Raw genomic sequence first — 20,284 nt, forward strand, 5'->3', positions numbered from 1 at the left:
AGATTCTCTGACTGCAAAGGAACCCTATATGGTTTAGGTACACAGTCACACATCCCCCCCTTCTGGCAGGTCTGTTGTGTGCATGTTTTCTAGTTGAAAGGGAACAGACAAAAGGCAGACAAATGAATGTCAACACTTTAATTTAAAATAACATAGACACTTATTACAAATTATTGTAACACTTTACAATAAGGTACACAAAAATGTGAGTAGTTACTGTGGAACGAATGAGGAACTAACTGCTAGTGAACCATTCGTAAGGGACCCATCATTATCGCTGTCATATCTCTTTTTAGTTTATATGTGACACTTGACCCGGCAAGCCTTTGACAAACTACTGTGTCCCTCTGTCTGCAGGATGTATGTTTTTGGTGATTCCTGTACCAGAGTCAGACGAACACAATGCTTCAGGAACTGAATGGATCTGCGGGGACTCCTTAAATGTTCTCAACTTAGGTCAGTACATTTCTCTAAAAATAGCCCACATTTATTAACTTATCAAGTTTCAAGTTTCACGTTATTTAATAAATAACTTGTATAAGTAAGTAATCATTAAATAATCATTGACTAATCATTACCTCATTACCTACCCTCAGGGGCCACAAAGGCCCTTGGGACACTGTGTGGTAAGTTTCAAGTAATTTTATTAATTTAACAGGTGTTTATGGAAAATTGCACCATTAAAGCACACTATTGAGTGATTTATGGCACATCCTGCACCTAATCTTGTAGAAGAGCCCTGTGTGTTGGTCTGTATGTGTCAGTTGATATCATTTACCTTGTGCATAATCCTCAATAACTAATTAACAAGAAGCGAATGTGGTTGTTCTGGGTAAATCTGGGTAGTATAGAGACAAGGAGTGGGCAACACGAGGATCCCAACCGGGCTCCAAGGAGCTGCCATCATAGTAGCCTGCGTTCCCATTGCAGGATCATTGGTAAATAAAAATGAAGGGAACACAGGAAGGGGCCGTCTGGAACAAGCATCATACAACATATACAACAAACACCACTGAAGCGACAGACAAGAACAGCCGTCACAGACAGCCCAAACGGGCATATGCAATATTTTTTATGATATAATAATATGTCATGTCATATAAAAGAGTTTAGTTGATGCCTATACTGAACAAAGGAACAAACAAATGCCAAAAGGAGTCAAGGATATATATATATATATATATATATATATATATATATATTTTTTATTATTATTTTTTTAATTAATTCATATTATTAGCTATATTCTAAACATAATAATTACATCATTACATTATTATATATATATATTTCTTGTTATTATTTTGTATTTATTTATATTATTAGCTATATTCTAAACATAATTATTACATCATTACATTATTACATATATTTATATATATATATGGATATATATATATGTATATATATGTATATGTATTTCTTATTATTATTTTGTATTTATTTATATTATAAGCTATATTCTAATCATAATTATTAAATCGCAAGACAACCCCACATAGAAATATTGCAGCTATTTCCAATGAGTGATTCGTATTATAGCTTTGCCTTTTGGTCTACCCGGGCTTCCGTAGTATTGTTTTTTTTTTACCCGGAAAAACTTTTCGGTCCACGTGACGTCATCAGGTGCCCTAAAGATGGCGGAGTCGGAGGAGGAGGTGGACGTCCTGGTCCAGAGAGTTGTGAAAGACATCACGAACGCCTTCAAGAGAAACCCCAACATGTGAGTAGAGTTGACTGTGAACATACCAGACAGACCGGAGCGGCGTTAGCCAGACCCGAAACCAAAACAACAGCATGAAGCAGCCTTTACACTGAGAGGGGCTCGGACTATCACCTGGAGTCAGAGCCTTTCAGCTGAGAGGGGCTCGGACTATCACCTGGAGTCAGAGCCTTTCAGCTGAGAGGGGCTCGGACTATCACCTGGAGTCAGAGCCTTTACACTGAGAGGGGTTCGGACTATCACCTGGAGTCAGAGCCTTTCAGCTGAGAGGGGCTCGGACTATCACCTGGAGTCAGAGCCTTTACACTGAGAGGGGCTCGGACTATCACCTGGAGTCAGAGCCTTTACACTGAGAGGGGCTCGGACTATCACCTGGAGTCAGCCTTTACACTGAGAGGGGCTCGGACTATCACCTGGAGTCAGAGCGGTGCAGGGAAAGTTGACAGTTTCGCCAGCTAGCTTAGCTCATAGCTGTCTGTTGTCTCTAAGAGCCAGATGACAGGTTTACAGGAGCAGCCCCCGGGTAACTACGGGTTACTCTCCGTTGTGTTGGATACCAACATACAGTAAAGTGTTATTTGGTGTAACTAGTTAGCTCGTCCTTTGACGTGGTGAGGCGGCTGTCAGGGCCAGTAACGTTTAGCTCATTAATGGATCAATTAATTAATTTAGTAGTTGAAAGGTGTTTAATTATTACTGTTGTTGTTGTTTCCCTCTGCTTCCGTTGTTATGGGGCTGCTTCAGTCTCTAGCAGAGGTACACCGGTACCTCTTTTAGTTATTCCTCTGTATATTTCCATATTCATTTTCTTATTCTTTTTTCTTTATTATTGCACTCTTATGACTCCACAGGCAATGCCACTAGTCCCAATATGATATCATATCAAGTTTGAATGTATGGAACATTTGGAAACATTGTGATTTCCTCTGCAGTTGTTTTAAATATGGTTTGGCAAATGCTAACGTTACTAGCCTCTCATCTATTTATAATGCAAATAACAAATGAAGCAGTACATTAACCCTTTAATCCTACCAACACATACACTAGTACTGACTGACTGGGGTCCCTGGAGAATACACTAGAATAAACCACTGTAAGAAGTAACCATCATAGCAAAACATCTACTTATTTCTTATCAACACATTATTAGTTATGTAATTAATGTCATCTGAAGGAAAAACAGATTCTTATTAATTCAGGAAAGTTACAGTTAATTTGTGTAATATTGTGTAAAACGAGCAAAGGAAATCTGTGTGCGCTGCATCTGTGTTTGTCTCCTTCAAAATGACAGAGTGCCCCTACCCCCCTGATAGTGTGTGATAATTTAAATTAAGACCCATGGCAAACATTTTATCTATTTATTATATTTTATCTATTAAAACTGCATGGACTGCAATGGAGTGCTTTTGACTGGGGTAGGAATGGTATGAAAATGTCATATTATGATTATCGTGACCAAAATGATCACGGATACCAGTTTTATTGCGGTGTTGTTAAAATGTTGTGCGATGAAACCTACCTTGGCGGAGGTCTGTGCTCTCCGAGTGCACTTGTAGTTATTATTCTGTCACTCACAGACACACAAGGTCCATCTTCTGTGTTGCATTTGAATAACTGCATTGAGCCCAACAATTGACATAAATACAGAGGAGTCCTGATAGGAGTCAACCCACGTTGCAGAATAGCTGGTTCACCTGAACAGCCATACTTAAGTGAGTCTGATGCGTTGTTATTGCTAACCTGGGGGCTAACCCCCTTCACTTTAATCAGAAGGTAACAAGCAAGACACAGGAACTTGGTTTGGGTCTTGAGGAGTTGCAACATTTATTCTCCAACAGCCTGAACTGAACACATACTGCTACTGCTACGTTCACAGCTATAACATTACTGATAACTACATACTCACTATAGGTCCGTGACACACATGCTCGCTCTCTCTCTCTCAACTGCACACTTGCTAACATTACAGGCCGCCAGGCTTGCAATACACTAGTGTTGCACGGTATACCGATACTAGAAAGGTATTGCAATACCTGTCCCTCCACGCAGGGAGAGAGGGCACAACGAGCATTAGTCCATGGCCCTGTGATTCACTTTCACACTAGGCCTTTCCGAGCTGAACTAGAGCCGGTCGCTGCACAGTGTGTGTGCGCACCGTCGTGGAGGAAATGCACCCGGTGAGGGCAAACCCACCCATTGAGTTAATTATGAAACTGTTATGGCCCACATGTAGAGGCGCAAGGAGCGGCTTTCACAGACGCAGACTGCCATTTGCAGTGGCATTTATATACCCACCGTTCCCAATTCTCGGTGCTGATAACAACACAGCGGTGTAATGCCGAAATTGCAGTTATAAATGAAAGGAAATACACCAAGTGCAACACTTGGTAGAAAAATGTTGTTCAGTGTCAGAGTTTTGTCGATAGCTGAGGGAGGGACAAAATTTGACGGACGCAGCTGCCTCATAATTCTCTATGCAAGAAGACTCTGCTGGTAAAAGGCCCCGCCCCGGGTTAGACCCAGAACACGCTGGAGAGATTATATATATCTATTATATTATATATCTGGTCTGGCCCGGGAACGCATCGGGGTCCCCCAGGAAAACTTTGCTTGGGAGAGGGATGTCTGGAATTCCCTGCTAACCCTGATGCAACCGCTGCCCGGCCCCAGATAAGAGGAAGCAAATGGATGGATGGATGGATGGATGGATGGGAAGGGGCCTTAAGAACCAGACAAGACTTAGTAAAAAAAAAAAAAAGTATTGTAAAAAGACCAAGCTGGGCTTTGACTGATGGATGTTACCCTGAAGATATAGCCTGGAGTACAGAGCCAGTTGAAATGGCTAAGAAAAGAAATGGCCCTGTGTCTTGGTTTCTGAGCAAAAGCTCTTTCATAAGTTGTCAGGCTATTCCTGAGAACGTGACACACATGTTGTGTTGTGTCGTCAGAACGATTCTTCCATGTCCATATACATTAAGTAAAAACCTCCCTCAGCCCTCATTCTTAGTATCTGCTGATTCTGCTCCCTCAGTGATGAGATTGGCGTGATCCCGTGTCCAGAGGCCCGCTACAACCGCAGTCCCATTGTGTTGGTGGAGAACAAGCTGGGTGTTGAGAGCTGGTGTGTCAAGTTCCTGCTGCCATATGTCCACAACAAGCTGCTGCTCTACCGCCAGCGCAAGCACTGGCTGGACAGGGAAGGTAACTGAACTCACTCAACATATACCACAACAAAATCATTCCTGAAGGTTACAGGCAGATCAGTAAATATGTTATTGTATTATGAGAAAGTTTGTTTATTTTGACCTGTGTGTCTTTGAAATTGATTTGAACAATGTTAACAATGTTAATAATCAGATAACCTAACAGTTCATGTTTGTGTGTCCCTTAGCTTTAGCAGATATCACCTGCACTCTGTTGCTGCTTAACCCGGACTTCACCACCGCATGGAATGTCAGGTACAGAAACAGTACAGCCATGTACAACACAACTACAGAAATATTTGTTCTCATGAATGTCAGCTGTTCATTGTTTATGCCCCTTGAAATTGTCAACCATCCCTACACAATACTCAACGCTGAACATGGAGAGACTGGTTGCATTGGCTGACTGATCACAGCTCAACACGCCACAGTGTGGCTAAAGCATGCTATACTGACCCTGTGGAAGAAGGTCATAGTCTGCTGTGTAGGTCTATTGTAATAAATGGTTGATTGTTGTTGCAGGAAGGAGCTACTGCAGTGTGGAGTTCTTAACCCAGAGAAGGACCTCTACCTGGGCAAGCTGGCCCTCACCAAATTCCCCAAGAGCCCGGAGACGTGGATACACCGGTAAAACTTCGCTGCAGGGCACCCCGTTCTCCTCAAAACACTGTGATATTCACTTCCACATATTTCAAGCAGGCTACATTTAATACATAATGTATGTGGACCGCTCAGCGGCTGCTGCAACACTACGCTTCCACTATAAAGAATGAAACTGGCTGCACGCGTAAGTGCTTTAGGTGCTTAATATACACCACAGAGATCTGCTCAACAAATGTAAAAATAGGCCAGTCTTCTGTTTATGAGGTATGTGCAGGACTCTTACACAGAAATGGGTCATAAAGTGTCTACATTATTTTTAAATTAAACTATGATATACAGGAAATGACTTAATGACGGTCAACGAGCGTATTGGCAGTTTGGTTTTGTGATTTTCTAATTTATTGTTTCTTGTCACCTAAGTCCTTTGATAATAGCTTACAAGAGAGATTGAAATAGCACATTGAAGGACGGAAATGATAAAAGTAGATAAAATAGAAGAAAAGATTAGCAATCAGAACTTATTATTTTACAGTCTTGTTGGTCTCATTGCTCTCATCTTTAAGAAACCTGGTCTGTTGTGAATTATCAACGTTGCCATGTTCCATTTTTGTCACAAAAAAAAAATCCTTTGTTTTATATAGTGCTTGTGTCCTCTCCACACAACAAAAACCCATCCATACATACGAGTGTCTAAGGACGTTAACTACATGATACATAAACTAATCGGAACCCAAAATTGATGCTAAGGCTAGCTGTTCTGGCTAGCACCGTTCCGTGACCAACATGTAACGTTAGCAAGTGCATATCAGCTACATAACCATCTTTATCATATCCCAGCTGCTGGTCGATCTCAAGCCATATATTGTCCCTTATTTGGTTATTGAGGTAGTCTTCGCAGTGTTTCTCGTACAATATTGGATGTTGAGAAACCAAATTGATAAGATGTTCACCCATGTTGGCAGCGAGCTACCTGGAGCTATGACATCACTTGGAACAAAGGATTTTATGCAAGCATTCATAAGAACCCACAAAATCAGTTTTTATTAAATTATTTACGAATTTTTCGGACAAAAATCCGTGCTTGTTGTGAAACTGCATTTGACTTCCCACCTCCAGTGGCAGGAGTGATAGATGGAGAGACACTGTGTGGTTTAGCAGTAACTGTACACCAGGTTGTTGGAGTTACCTCACCCAGCAGTTGTTGTCTCTCTGCAGACGCTGGGTGCTGCAGCAGATCCTGCGTCAGTTCTCTGCTGTGGGCCGCAGCAGGAAGCATCAGCAGGGTGAAGCAGAGCAGCCTGATGCAGAGAGGAACCAGCAGCTCAGCGACCATCTGGCCAGGACGCTCCATCAAGAGATGAAGGTGTGCTCTGACGCTGCATGCCGCTATCCCAGCAACTACAACGCCTGGTCCCACCGCATCTGGGTGCTGCAGCACATGGCCAAGAGCAACGTCAAGGTAGGATGAGGAAGAGATGCTTTTATTTATTCTATATTTTTTTAAAGATTCAAGGAGTATGCCACCAGTGCATTTTCATAAAATGAAAATGTGTGCCACAGAGTACACAAACAAGCAAGTGTTCTGATGGGGGTGAAGTGAGATTTTAACATTGCACATTAGGGCTGCAGCTAACGATTATTTTCATTGTTGATTAATCTGTTGATCATTTTCTCAATTAATTGATTAGTTGTTTTGTCTATAAATTGTCAGAAAATGGTGGAAAATGTCGATCAGTGTTTCCCAAAAGCCCAAGATGAGATCTTATTCAGTTTCATTTTCGTAATCTGGAATCAGAGAATTTTGCTTTTTTTGTCTTAAAAAAAAAGATGAATCGATTTTCCAAATAGTTGGCGATTAAATTAATAGTTGCCAACTAATCAATTAATCGTTGCAGCTCTATTGCTCATGCTATATTTGAGAGCAGGTGTGTAATTTGTCCTCCATCCCCAGATATTAATGTTTGCCCCAAATGCCTGTTTTGGTTGCTACACCAATAATTAAAAAATAATTTAGGTAGTTTTCAACCTGGACCCTATTTCCCCAGGTTTTTGTTTGTAAGTGACTAATGGGGACAATATGTTTTGAAATTGGTTGAGTATTGAGGGAGAGTGCAGCAGCCTGTAAACAAACTGCAATGTAATCTTGGGGGCAATTGCTTGGGGCAATTTTTGTCATCATCAATGTATGTCAACTAAAAGTGTTTGTTTTTGCCACTGACGGGCTCAAATTGTTGTTATAAGTGTCGGACAACATTATAGAAAGGACCCTACAGAGAAATAATAAGTTTTTCTTACCTTTCACTTGATCCGGTCTGTTTGTTATGATGCGTCTCGCTCAAGGAGATGTGTTGCTCTGAAATCTTGCGTCTCATCCACATTGTTGAAATCATCTAAATATTCAGTCATGACATTGAAAACCTTGCTTTCTGTTCTCCAACACAACAATCAACACCGTCACCGGCACTCCTCTCTCCAACTCTCACTCTTGTTTCCACTGTTGTCTTCCGGCAACAAGTCACAAGTCACATGACACAATAACAAACAGACTGGATCAAGTGATATTTGAAAGTGGGTCTCGGAGTATTTACTCATTGCGGTTACTGAATTTCATCAGCCCTGCACACTTTCTGTAGGTGCTCTGGCAGAACTGAGTAATGTTTTCTAAACTGATGGGTAAGAACCATTTCACACTGGCACACAGTCCTAACTGCTGTAGAAGTCTGTTTGTTAAAAACAAAAGCAAAAAGAGGAAAAAAAGGTCAAGAGAGTCAGACCCTGCGAGCTAAATAGACTGATGTAAGAGACAGCTCCGATTTCTATCATGGTTAGAGGGTAGATTACTTTCTTATAACTGGTTTGGTGACCTGGAGAGTCTGTTTATTACAAGCAACCTGCTATAATTTTACGCTTTTAGGCGGTCAATCCATCTGGAGGGTAAAGCTGACAAGTAGGATTCAATTTATATTTTAGCTTAGACATTTTGACTGTGTGCCAATATCAAAAATGGGAGCTTCAGTTGTTGAGTGGTAATTATGAAAGTCATAATGCAGTCCTAGATCTGCCAGCATATGTTGTGCAACAATTAATTAATGCAGTAGGGATGTCATGACACCAGAAATGTAGTAATCCATACCAATACCAGTGAAATTCCACAATTCTTGATGCCAATTCGATACCAGGGTAAACATTCAAACTATAAATCCCATGTACTCCAACATAAACTCCTTTATTACCACTTGCATAGTGGTTTTTGCTAATTTATTATTAATCCATAATGATCTGCCTCAAGATCCTTGCCAAATTTACAAGGTCACATCATGACAATGTTATAATTTACCTTCGTCCAATCCTCATTTTTACTGAATAGAGCTAGAATGCATCATTAGCTCCGTTATTTAGCCGAGCAGGACTGTGCTGCCCAACGGTTGCCAACAGCTAGCGTTAGTAGCTCTGCTCCCGCCGACACAGATTTGTTGTTCACAATGAAGCATTATCAGGGAAATGATCCCCGGGACGACGGGACACCATTAGTCATGAGCCCTGATGGAAAAAATGTGTAGTCACATTTTTTGGACTTGGTACCGAAGTATCGGTGGTTCTCGTGACATCCCTACAATGCAGTGTATTATATAAGACATCTTGAATAAGATTTCCCAAATATGTGTTGGATTTCCTAAATATTAGTCCTCTGTTCTTCACAAACACCTGTACTCACTGCCATGTTTCCTCCCAGGTTTTCCATGATGAGCTGTCCTCTATGCGCCTATGGGTGTCCATGCACGTGTCTGACCACAGTGGCTTCCACTACCGACAGTTCCTGCTCAAGGAGCTGATCACTGAGCTCTCCCAGACTCCAGCTACCACCACCACAACCACCACCACCACCAATTCACCCCAGCACCGGTGCAGCACAGTCCCCAGCAGCAGTCCCCAGCATCACAGCCACGGCCAGGCTAATGGGGAGCTGTCGGGAGCAGAAGCAGCGGGTGAGGAGGAGAGGCAGCTCGGCTCCACCGCAGTCCTTCAACTCTTCCACCAGGAGATGGAGCTGTGCTCAGACCTGATCCAGTCCTTCCCTGGTCACGAAACACTTTGGAGTCACAGGTGAGGCCACAGAGGTTAACATAACACAAGACGCTTGTCATTTTGCGGGACTCTGAATGTGGGACTTTTACTTGTAATGGAATATTTTTACATCGCTGTATTGCAAATTTTACTTTTTAAGTAGAAAATCTGAATATTTCTTCCACCAAAGAAGGTACCCTGAAGCTTCCTGTGTGTTCTGCCTGAATGAAAAAGTTGTACGTTTTAACTTCCTGTCAAAAAATGCGACCTATTTTCTTACCATTAGTATTTAAAAGTATTAAATTCCAAATTCAGAGCATATCTATAATTGAGGGATTGCCTCCGCACGGCTCCCAACATGACAACGGAGACCAGAAAAGACATGGATATCTCACTTTCTACAATATGGGACCTTTAATGCTCTGAATTTGGAATTTAGCACCTTTTAAGATGCATATTGCAGAGTAATAAAAAAACGCACACCTATTCTAGAGAGGTGCTGGCTCACAGCTTTTGTCATTCCAAGACCGTGAAACCAGGGAGTTTAGCTCAATCCATGAAAAACAGCACACTACAGTACTTTTGGCTGTGTATTTGTACAGTACATTTCAATAATAAGGTGTTGTATGTGTGTTTCCACCCCTTCCAGGCGGCACGTCTTCTACTTGTGGCAACACTGGAGGAGGGAACACCAGCACCACTGCAGCAGCAGCAATGGAGGCAGCAAGTCGGACCTCCTTAACAACAGTGACCCGGGTCTGCCGAAGGTCAGCGCTCCAAGCTGTGCAGGCAGGGGGGACAGTGTGAACGGACAGAAGCATGCTAGTGAAGCTATGGAGGTAGACGGAGCTTCCTTGCCGGACCCGCGTGACAGCAAGCGACTGAAGAGAGGCGTCCTGCTGCCCAGCACCCCCGCCCTGCCCTCTGAGCACAGCTTTGTGAGCGGTATCCTGGACAGCTGCTGTAACCCCGAGCAGAGACGCTTCGCCCTGGCGTACAAGAAGTGGTTAGACACTGTTATTGGTCAGCAGCCTTGAGAGAGGGAGAGAGCAAGGGAGAGAGAAAACAGTTAGCCTCATCAATCTTTCTCAACATTGAAGTTGCCTTTAGACACAGATTTAGGATCAGCTTACCTACCTGTAGTGCTGACTTTAACTAATAGTGCTTCAGATGCAGTGATGACTTTAGAAATCAGTCATGGGGCAGCACGGTTACTGTCCTATTCTATTCTCCTGACAGTGAGTAGAGAGGATGGGGTCCTAGAGTAAGGAAGATTTGACGTCTGTTATTCCTCGGATACATCTGGATTCTCTTGAGCTTCATCTGAGCCAGTACCCCTTCAGAATGGAAATCTGCACACACAGAGCCGGTTGGCTCGCTATGTGTCTGTTGGTAGATTCTGTTCTTATTCCAGGTGTCTCAATGCCTCAGGTCAAATTGCCACTGCTTGTTTTAGTGCCAGTTTGACATTCATTTTGCACATTTTACTTCATTTCTGTTCAAATATTTCAGCAAAGAAAGTAAATGAAGCTGCTACAGGAGGAGAGGAACAACGTATTTGCAGATGTGAGAGCAGAGCAGAATTTACACTCACTAAAAATCCCACTTGCTCGTATGGAATGCCTAAATAACCAGTATTATATAAATAAGTAAGACATTAAATAATAATAATATAAAATAATCTTATGAATAAATAGAGCAGAATATATAAATGACCCAATAAATTGTGACATTATTTAATAAATTGTTAAAACTCAGTTATTATAAAGTGTTATTTGTTATAAGTTTTATTGGAGCTATAAAAAAAAGTATTTTTCTCAAGTGATTGGCTGAAAGCTGAGGAGGCAGGGAGTGGTGACAACAAGTCTGGAGCATTTTTAGCTATAAATGTAGGGAAAATGAATTTAAATTGCTACTATGCAAGTGATGAAATGTAATTTCACAATAACAAGTTGAGTTTTAACAATGTACATTTTATTTATTTTTTTCAGCTGCTCACGAGCTGCAGTGTAATCCTATTGGGGCAAGCTGGCACCGTCATTTACATCCACTAAAAGTGCATGTTTTTGCCATGGCAGGCTCTGATTGTTGTTACAAGTGTCTGACATTATGGGAAGAGTCTCGCTCAAGGAGAAGTCTTGTTCTGAAATCTGGCGAGGGAACGTCTTGCTGGAAGACAACGGTGGAATAGTGGGCAGAGTTTGTTGTGTTGGAGTACAGAAAGCATAGCTTAGTGTCATCTAAAAAAATTCTCAATGTCATAGCTGAATATTTAGATGATTTCCACAATGTGGATGAGGTCTTTGAATTAGATGGCCGCCCTTATTTATTTGAGCCAGAGTATTGGGATATTCAGATTTCACAATGAGACTTCTCCTTGAGTGGGAGTTGAACACAATAACAAACAGACCAGATCAAACGAAACGGAAAGAAAAATGTTTTATTTCTCTGTTTCCATAATGTTGTCAGACACTTATAATAAAAATCTGTTTGTGTTGAAATTCACTCAGCCCCTCACGTGTTGCAGTGGCAGGTTTTAAGCACAGCCAGACTCCTGTTTTTTCTTTGAAACTCCTTAGATTTCCATTCTGAAGGCGGTAACATTTATTAACCATGTCATGTTCTCTTTGTCTTTTCTTCTGTTTGGTCCTCGGTTTGCTGCTCCTGGTCGATTTTTACTGGTCAATATAGTCAGTAAGTCCTAACTATGTAGCTAAGTGCTAAGTTACAGTAGCTTGCAACAGAAAGCCAAAAAGTTAGTCGTTAGCTAAATAAACAGGTTACGTTTGCTCTGTGAGAAGTCATGGCTAACTTGCAAGTCTTACATTCTGCCAACCTGAAGCACTAAATATATAAGCAGAGAAAACGTTAGCTTTACCAGTTTAGCGGTACTGAAGGATAGGGAAGCGAGTCTCCCCAACATTCACTGGTGCTACATGCTGCCGTTTCTACAACTACATCTGTTACAGGTGTGTGGTGTGCAACAGGTGAAAACTGAACAGCACTTTGGACTATTTGATGATAATAGGCAATCATTGTTTTGTGGGGTATATTATTGCTAATCTATTTTTGAAATATTGTCTGTTATTTTGCACCAGGCTAGTTAACAGTAGTCCTAGCTTGCTGCTTTCGTCACTACTACCTTGTACAAAAATAGAGGTAACATCAAAAAAAGGTCAAAGTCTACATTCTGTTTTTGTGTTGAGGAATAATTTATATAGCACACTCTTAAAAAAAACATGTTGTAACATACTGTATCTGCACAGTCCATCCCTTCAATAATGTAGAAGGTGAAAACGATAGCTCTTCCCGCCACGTCGTCTCATCTATATTGATAAGGGAAGAACGGTATTCTTGAATTTGATTCTAACAAATCTGAAGTCACCTGTATTCCAAATAGTTGCCTATAGAACATAGGATTCAAACACGCAGCTTGAATAGGATCCATCATTTTGTTGCCCAAGGATGTTATGGGTCGTCGTGACTATAGTTGTTTAGCTTTGTCAATGACAATATCGGCACACAAGTGAACAAATGCAGACATTTACACAGATGATGTTGTTCCATCCGTGTAGCCATGGACACATTAGCATTCACTATATGTACTATGTGGTCACATGCATCACACCTAAATGTGGCAGGAGCATTGGCGTCCCATTGGGGCCCTATAATGCAGTTTGGGTGCCATTACACCTCTATATAGTGGCTTGATTGGATTGCCTACATTGGCTCATTCTCAGAGACAAAACGGCGGATTTGTGGAGGAGGGAAAAAAATGGATTCAGTGGCCACTGTGCACAGGCTGGCTAGCCAAAATTGCCTAGCTCCCCATTACACGTTCTCCATGTGCTTCCATGTAACCCTTACCACGTTGTACTTAGCTTCTCTTAGAAAACTACAATGTAAGAGTTATGAAGTAAGATGCTTTATCACCTCAAAATCACTGTGTACATGATCATAGATAATCTTGAAACTAGTATTTTTGAGCCATGTATTCTTTAGGTTTGTTCATCGAGAACGGGTGCATATCAGAACTGTATGGTGGGGGGGTATTTTAACAACCTTGCAGACCTAGAACACAAACTTTGAATACAAGACTATCTATGCAGTAATGTTTTTTTAAAGGTTCAACAAGCTTTTAAAAAGAATAATGTAGCTTCTGTTTTTTGTTTTTTTTTCTAATTTATTCTTCAGTTTACTTCAATGGAGGGTATGTCCTTCATGAATAATCCCTAGCATCTCATTAATTTTTCTATTTATTTATAGAGTTTAAAGTCTTTTATCTTCACTTTAAGTGTTTTGTCATCTGCTTACCAAGAAAATAAAGCTCATCTGGGATAAAGGTATTTTTTTTTTTACCTGCTGTTTATTTTGAGTCTGAGGTTTGTGTGTGTGTGTGTGTGGCTGCCTGGATCACTTAATGAACTACTGCGCTGATTGATGCATAAGACTTTAACAAAGCCTGAGAATCGGTCGGATAGTCAAATAACTTTGAAACCCCACCACCACCACCCACACAAACTTTTGTGACGTTGGAACTGGAGAGGAGGTTGCGCTCTGCAATTTCTGTACCTGTCTGAAACTAACAATCCCACATTCACTGCCACTTCCCTCAGTGATTGGCCAGGAATTTTTTTTAATTAACAGTTTACATGTAAAGATTAACTCAGTCAACACTTTATTTCATTTGCGGAGATATGCTCCCTCTCGGTTAATGTGCCCTCTCAAAGAAGTGCTAAGATGTTGGATGTTACAAGGACTGCAATAAATGCAAATGCAGATCCCACTGTTCTGATTGCATACAATGTAACTTTTTTTTTTTACTCAGATTTTATTCATATGGTGGTGTGTTCTCTATACTATGACATATTTTCCTAAAATTTAATTTAAAAAAATTGCAATATAGCACAAAATATTGAATTGTAACCCCTGTATCGTGACACAGCCCTGCAGTGAACAACTGAGAGCAACACGATGAAAGTTCCAGTAGAGATTGTCTCAAAATCTGCTCTGTTATCCATATTCTAACACCACTGGGTTGGTCTTTGTGCAACTCATAATAACTGGTTATGGTCTGAACAGGAAGGTCTTCATTAGCTTTTGAGATCATGTCTCAGAAACATGTGATCCAGTGCATTCAGACCCTTTCACTTTTTCACATGTATGTTGCAGCCTTATGCTAAAATCATTTAAATATGTGTTTCCCCTCATCAATGGACACTCAATACCCCATAATCAAAAGCAAAATCTGAATTTTAGATTTGTTTCCAAATTTAAAAAATGTAACTATCACAATAATTTTTTTAAAACAGGAAATACATTTACTTTGGATGCCAAGATTAAGAGTGATATTTTTTCACAAAAGTTTGTCAATCTGGATCAAATCATTGGCTCACATTTAAACAATTTATTTGAATTACTTATTCTTTTTTTATTTCTGATTTATGACTAGAACAACTTGACACACAGTGCTGAGCTGCATCTCAAATTAATCTTCAGGTTCCCAGCTTTCAGATGATGTACACCACTTCTATGTGATATCTACTGCTGACCTGCTATCTCCCCCAAAAGACCCCCTGTACCCCTTAAAAAATAGAAAAATTAGTCCATGTGGGTCTCAGAGAGTTAATTAAATGTTTTTAATGTTTTAAAGCTCCAGTGGGTAGAATTGGAGCAAATATGATTAAAAAAAGTTATTTTTATAAAACAGTCACTATATCCTGACAGTAGTGCATGAGACAGGTAATCTGAAAAAAAAAATCATGTACCTCTGTGTCCTCCGGTGTCCTCCGTAATGGCATCTGCAAGATTTCACAGACCAGAGGAAAACAACCAATCAGAGCTGATCTGGAGTCTGCTGTCCAGCTGCCGTCTATGTCAATCACTCGCGAACACTCCGATCAAACGGTCAAACTAGGCAGCGCTGATCAAATATGAATCAATATTCTGTTACTGTAATGCCTAATTTCTCTCCTCAAATGTTTTCAGAATCATCTGTTTAACTGTAAGATTAGAAAGTTTGTGACCCGGCAGCCATGTTGAGATCAAGTTGAGGAAATATCAAGCACCGCCCACCAGCAGGAGCACAGCCAATAGGAACGCTCTCTCCCTCTCTGGAATGACCAGTGATTGGTCAAAGTCTCCTGATGGATTTGATGGGGGGGGGTGGGGGGCGGCTTCTAAAGGCTTCTAAAGCCTTCATTTTAGATTTAAAAATATTTAATGATAACAGCTCCTTGATTTTTAGGTCATTTTGGAGCAAATTCAGGCTGAGGGTGTAGAATATGCAAAAGCCCTTTCCCTAATTTGTGTCCGAGCTTTTGAGACAGATAGCACAAGGAGGTCCTGTGAACGCAGTGAATACTGTCCACAATTTTTTTGCGTAATAAAAACACTTAAGTATTGTGGGAGCAGACCCAGAATCACCTTATATATGAGGATGTACCAATGGGAGAACCTACGGGTTGCCAGTGCAGGCCATCCCACCCGAGAGTACAACTCACAGTGGTGAGTCAGAGCTTTACAATTTGTGATGAACCTTAAGGATGCATGGTGAGCTACATCAAGCATATGAAGGCACTGAGCAGAGGCGTGCATGTACAAAACATCTCCGTAATCTAAAACCGGTAAAAATGTTGTAGAAACAAGACGCTTTTTTACATTAAAAGAAAAACACAACTTGTTTCGGAAATAAAAAAAGAGTTTTAGCCTCAGTTTTTTTTACAAGGTACAGCACGTGTGGTTTAAAGGTAAGGGAGTCATCAATCAAGATGCCAAGGTATTTATAGGCCTTGACAACCTCTGAATATGCTGAAAGGTTATGGCATTTCTGCCAAAATAATGATGCCAAAAATATACTGCCTACTGCAGCTTTAACAAAAACTGTTTAAGTTTTTTTTTTTCTCTGTTTTTTACATGATTATTTAATAGTCTGATTTCTGTATTGTTTTAATCACATGGATTTCCATATTTCAGAACCTTTCTCAACCCTGAAAAGTGGCCAGCATTGGTCCTCTGATGATGTGACGGTGGAGAGGAAGGAGGGGCTGGGAGGCTGGGAGGCTGGCACACACACACACACACACACACACACAGAGAGACACACAGAGAGAGAGAGAGAGAGACAGACGGACGGACAGACAGCAGCCGCTACAGGGAAGATGGAGGATGGTGTGTCTGCGGCGGAGCGGACCTCCAGCCTGCAGCAACGTCGCTGCTGAAAGCTGAAAGCAGGTGAGTCCTCCTCTCTCCTCGGCTCGTATTCCTGCTCACAGTTACAGCCGACACCTCCAACACGACACGGTGACACAGAGCAGCGAACAGCTCGGTGTAGCGGCTGTGTGGTGTGTCGGTGTTTCGGTCGCTGCTCGGTTTGTTGACTGTTTTGAGGAGTGGCTTACAGGAAAAGATAACAGCACGTTTCAGAGGGAAACGCCATACCGGGATTCAGACGGGAGGAAAAGCAGCACTGGGTGTATATATAGCGGCTTAATAGTGCCGGTGCTGAGGCTGGGACCAGTCACCGGGTGGACTGAGTGAAACGGCCCCATAGAGGCCCTGTTGTTGGCAGCAGGTGCAGCAAAGTCCCAGCAGGGCTAACCACCACAACCCAGTCCACAATCTAGCCTGGTTCAGTCTGTTCTTCTAGCTTGGGCCTCCATCATCACCTCATGTGGTGATGCAGAAGCCAGAATCACACACAGTGTTGTTCTGCAGAGAGACAGCCTGCCTCTGTTGTTGTTGACAGAGATGCTGCAGGTTGCTGGTTGTGCAGTCAGTCCAGTCTGCTGGGCTGCATGACCTCATGCAACAGGGAGAAGCAGGTTTTTACCATGTCCTCAAACCATATACTGGAAAAAGTCCACATTCTGCCATTCACACCAGCCTTGTTTAGTCCGGCTTCATCTGAAACCCTGCAGCTTTTACCCACGTTGGTAAACGCGGTTTGTTTTTGGGGTTGGTGTGAACGCCGGACTTGAATTGTGGTATTGGTACAGACCAACAAACTGCTCTCTGGTGCACCTCGAAGGGGTTGGTCTCGGACCGCCGTCAAGTGAACTCTGGAGCCGGTTCATTTCTGGTGTGGACACCATTCAAACCAATCACAGGAAGCGTACCATTTATGTGTCATTTCATTGGTTAAAAAACGTTGGCGTTTCCTGTTTTGGTGACTGGTGAACTAGTAGCCTATTTGTGTGTTTGCTACCACTGAATCTGATGAATTTACTGTTCATCACACCACAGTAATTAGCTAGCTAGCGCACTCCACGGCTAACATGTGCGGTCCCTCCCCCTCACTCCCGAGGCCTATGGAAAGGAGGCTGGGTCACGCGTCATATCTTCGGGGGTACAACACATGCGCAGTAAAATCTGGTCTGCACTCGCCGAAATTGCCGAAAACACAATGATCCTTATTTTCAGGTGATTATACACTAAAGAAAACATACTTATTAATAGTATAATCCATTTCTGCCAATAGATCCCCCTTATTGTTACACGCTGGTCCTTTAAGCCAGTGGACAGGTGGACAGTGTGCTGTCCACCTGTCCACTGGCCGTTCACAAAACGCTTTCATCCTTTTATCCAAAGTGTTTGGGAGGTTGCGCTCCTGTCTTACCTGCCGTTACTAAGCAACCAAAACCTGCGCGCTGCGATGATGATGATGATGATGATGATGATGATGAAGTTGTGGTAATTTAGCAGTAAAAGACTCAAAACAAAGATAAATGCATTTCCAGAACATAAATCCCTCACAGTAGTTGTACTGCTGGATTTCTCTGTGTCAGTTTGGCTGACCTTCCAACTGGATGTTGCGATGTCCTCGGACGGAAAGGGTGAAGAAAGTAAAGTCCGTGGGACAGATGGTAAAGCTCTGGGTAGCCCTGCAGTAAAGTGATTAACTTCTCCTCCATATAGGCTCTTTATTTACCGTTGGGAACGCTTGCATGTTGCTCTGGCGTGGCGTCGCTCTGGCGTTTGAGCGTTCCTGCCGTGCATCTACATTGACAATTGACTACATTGACAATGAATTCGAAGGTGCAAAAAACGCAGCATGTGCATGGACCCTAAGGATCTCACCGCCATTTGAATAGACAGAGTGATATTTGCAGACATGCTGCTGGGCTATTTAGCCTGCAAACTGATGTTATCAGAGCACTTTTCCCTGGTGAATGTTTATTTAGTCCCTGGTTCAACAAGTTATGGTGCAGGACAAGACGTGTGTTCCTGTTCGTAAGTTAGATATGAATAGTCTGTGGCTCTTGTGTTGTGTAGCAGGTTGCTGTTTGGCTATTAAAGACACTTTCCAGTTTCAATTTTGGTTCTCAGTCCTGGTCCCGGAGGTTAGGGACTCTCAGTTCTTGTCCTGGAACAGGACCTATGCAGCCTGCCTAGCTGTACCTTCTGTCAGCTTGTTAATTGCATTTAGATGTCAGATGACAGTAAGGATGTGTTTCAGATTGGTTGCTACAGCTCAGCGCTGATAACATTTTGACATGTCATAACAGGAAAAGTATAAATAATAAAAATGAAGGACGGCTGCGTCAGTTTCGGGTCCTGCCTGGTATTGTGCATACCGAGCCATCGTTAATATCATTACTTAACATCTGTGCTTTTCCTATGTTGACAAGTGATAATGCTGTGAAAAAGGATTATTCAGTGAACACTGGACGCCAGACAGCCTGTGACCTGTCATAACAGCTTATGCACTACACATTAACTACACACTGTTCATATACAACTGTGACATAGTAAGTAAGTAAAAGATAAAGTAAAATCAGATAATAAATGATGTAATGATGATGATCTATAAAAATTAACTTGAAAGCCAGACGCTGGTAATGTGGAAGATGAGTTGTAGGCTAGTTGCTCTCGATTTCCATTTACTGGTGATCAGAAGGGGAAGCTAAATCAATCAGTACCCGGGAATCAAACTGAATATGGAGGCTAAATATGCAGTTTCATCAAGTGTGTCTCAACAGGATTTCATTGTTTTGTGTCACTCCTGTGGGGGAAAAAAAAATGGAGACCCTTGACATCAAGTCCACAATTTAGCCTCCTTTGATATTAATAGAAAAAAAAGCTTATTTTGTTAATATATGGAAGGCATGGCATTTACAGTATCAATTAATACCAACACCTCCCAAGTTTTGACAAAGACTGTCTTTGGATTCATTCTGAGCCTTATGACAGAATCAATATTGTATGTGTTTACCTGTCTCTACCAGAGTTGAGACCTGGGGCCAGACGCATAAAAACTCACGTGCGTCACGCATTCTTTTCGTCAGATTTATAAAGCAGCACGTAGGCCTGATTCTGTTTTTATAAGTCTCAGTCATTGTGGAGCTGGCCACACAAGCCTCATCTCCACTCCCACAGGTAGCACTGTAGAAACGCCCTTAAATAACATTGCATATTGATTCTTGCACCCGCTCCACCACCCATTAGACCTGTCAGTGAGACAGAACGGCAAAGAAGAGGTGCAAATTCAGATTGTGTTGCATCGGCGAGGTTCTCCAACACCACCAGAGCAGCTGTCATTACGCAGGGCTGTGGCTATTTATAGCACCGAAACCACTAATTAATCACATGTACCTTTAAACCATCATCGCGTTATTGCAATCATAAACGTCAGGAGGATGATCAATGATAATCTTTTTAAAGCTCATATTGAAACAGACTTTACAAAGTG

At 41.8% G+C, this 20,284-nt stretch overlaps 2 protein-coding genes across 3 annotated transcripts in view; both read left to right on the plus strand.

The window, feature by feature from the left end:
- Positions 1-1,598: 1,598 nt before the first annotated feature.
- Positions 1,599-13,940, plus strand: ptar1 (protein prenyltransferase alpha subunit repeat containing 1). The gene is made up of 7 exons (XM_037778454.1): positions 1,599-1,723; positions 4,755-4,924; positions 5,115-5,181; positions 5,449-5,553; positions 6,745-6,988; positions 9,263-9,633; positions 10,244-13,940. Exons 1-7 carry the CDS (start codon positions 1,638-1,640, stop codon positions 10,629-10,631), a joined length of 1,431 nt encoding a protein of 476 aa, XP_037634382.1. The 5' UTR covers positions 1,599-1,637; the 3' UTR covers positions 10,632-13,940.
- Positions 13,941-16,640: 2,700 nt separating this feature from the next.
- The window catches only part of apba1a (amyloid beta (A4) precursor protein-binding, family A, member 1a), a 38,476-nt gene continuing 34,832 nt past the window's right edge, over positions 16,641-20,284 (plus strand). For both annotated transcript variants that reach the window (XM_037777124.1, XM_037777125.1), the window contains exon 1: positions 16,641-16,827. The gene's annotated coding sequence lies outside the window, so the exon portion shown is untranslated. The remainder of the gene's footprint in view (positions 16,828-20,284) is intronic.

Source organism: Sebastes umbrosus, chromosome 8 (genome assembly GCF_015220745.1).
Source record: "Sebastes umbrosus isolate fSebUmb1 chromosome 8, fSebUmb1.pri, whole genome shotgun sequence".
NCBI classification, from domain to species: domain Eukaryota; kingdom Metazoa; phylum Chordata; class Actinopteri; order Perciformes; family Sebastidae; genus Sebastes; species Sebastes umbrosus.

Coding starts and splice junctions, on each gene's coding strand:
- ptar1 (XM_037778454.1), top strand. CDS start 1,638: ATGGCGGAGTCGGAGGAGGAGGTGGACGTCCTGGTCCAGAGAGTTGTG. Junction 5,182..5,448: donor ACCACCGCATGGAATGTCAG/GTACAGAAACAG, acceptor TTGTTGTTGCAG/GAAGGAGCTACTGCAGTGTG. Junction 5,554..6,744: donor CCGGAGACGTGGATACACCG/GTAAAACTTCGC, acceptor GTCTCTCTGCAG/ACGCTGGGTGCTGCAGCAGA.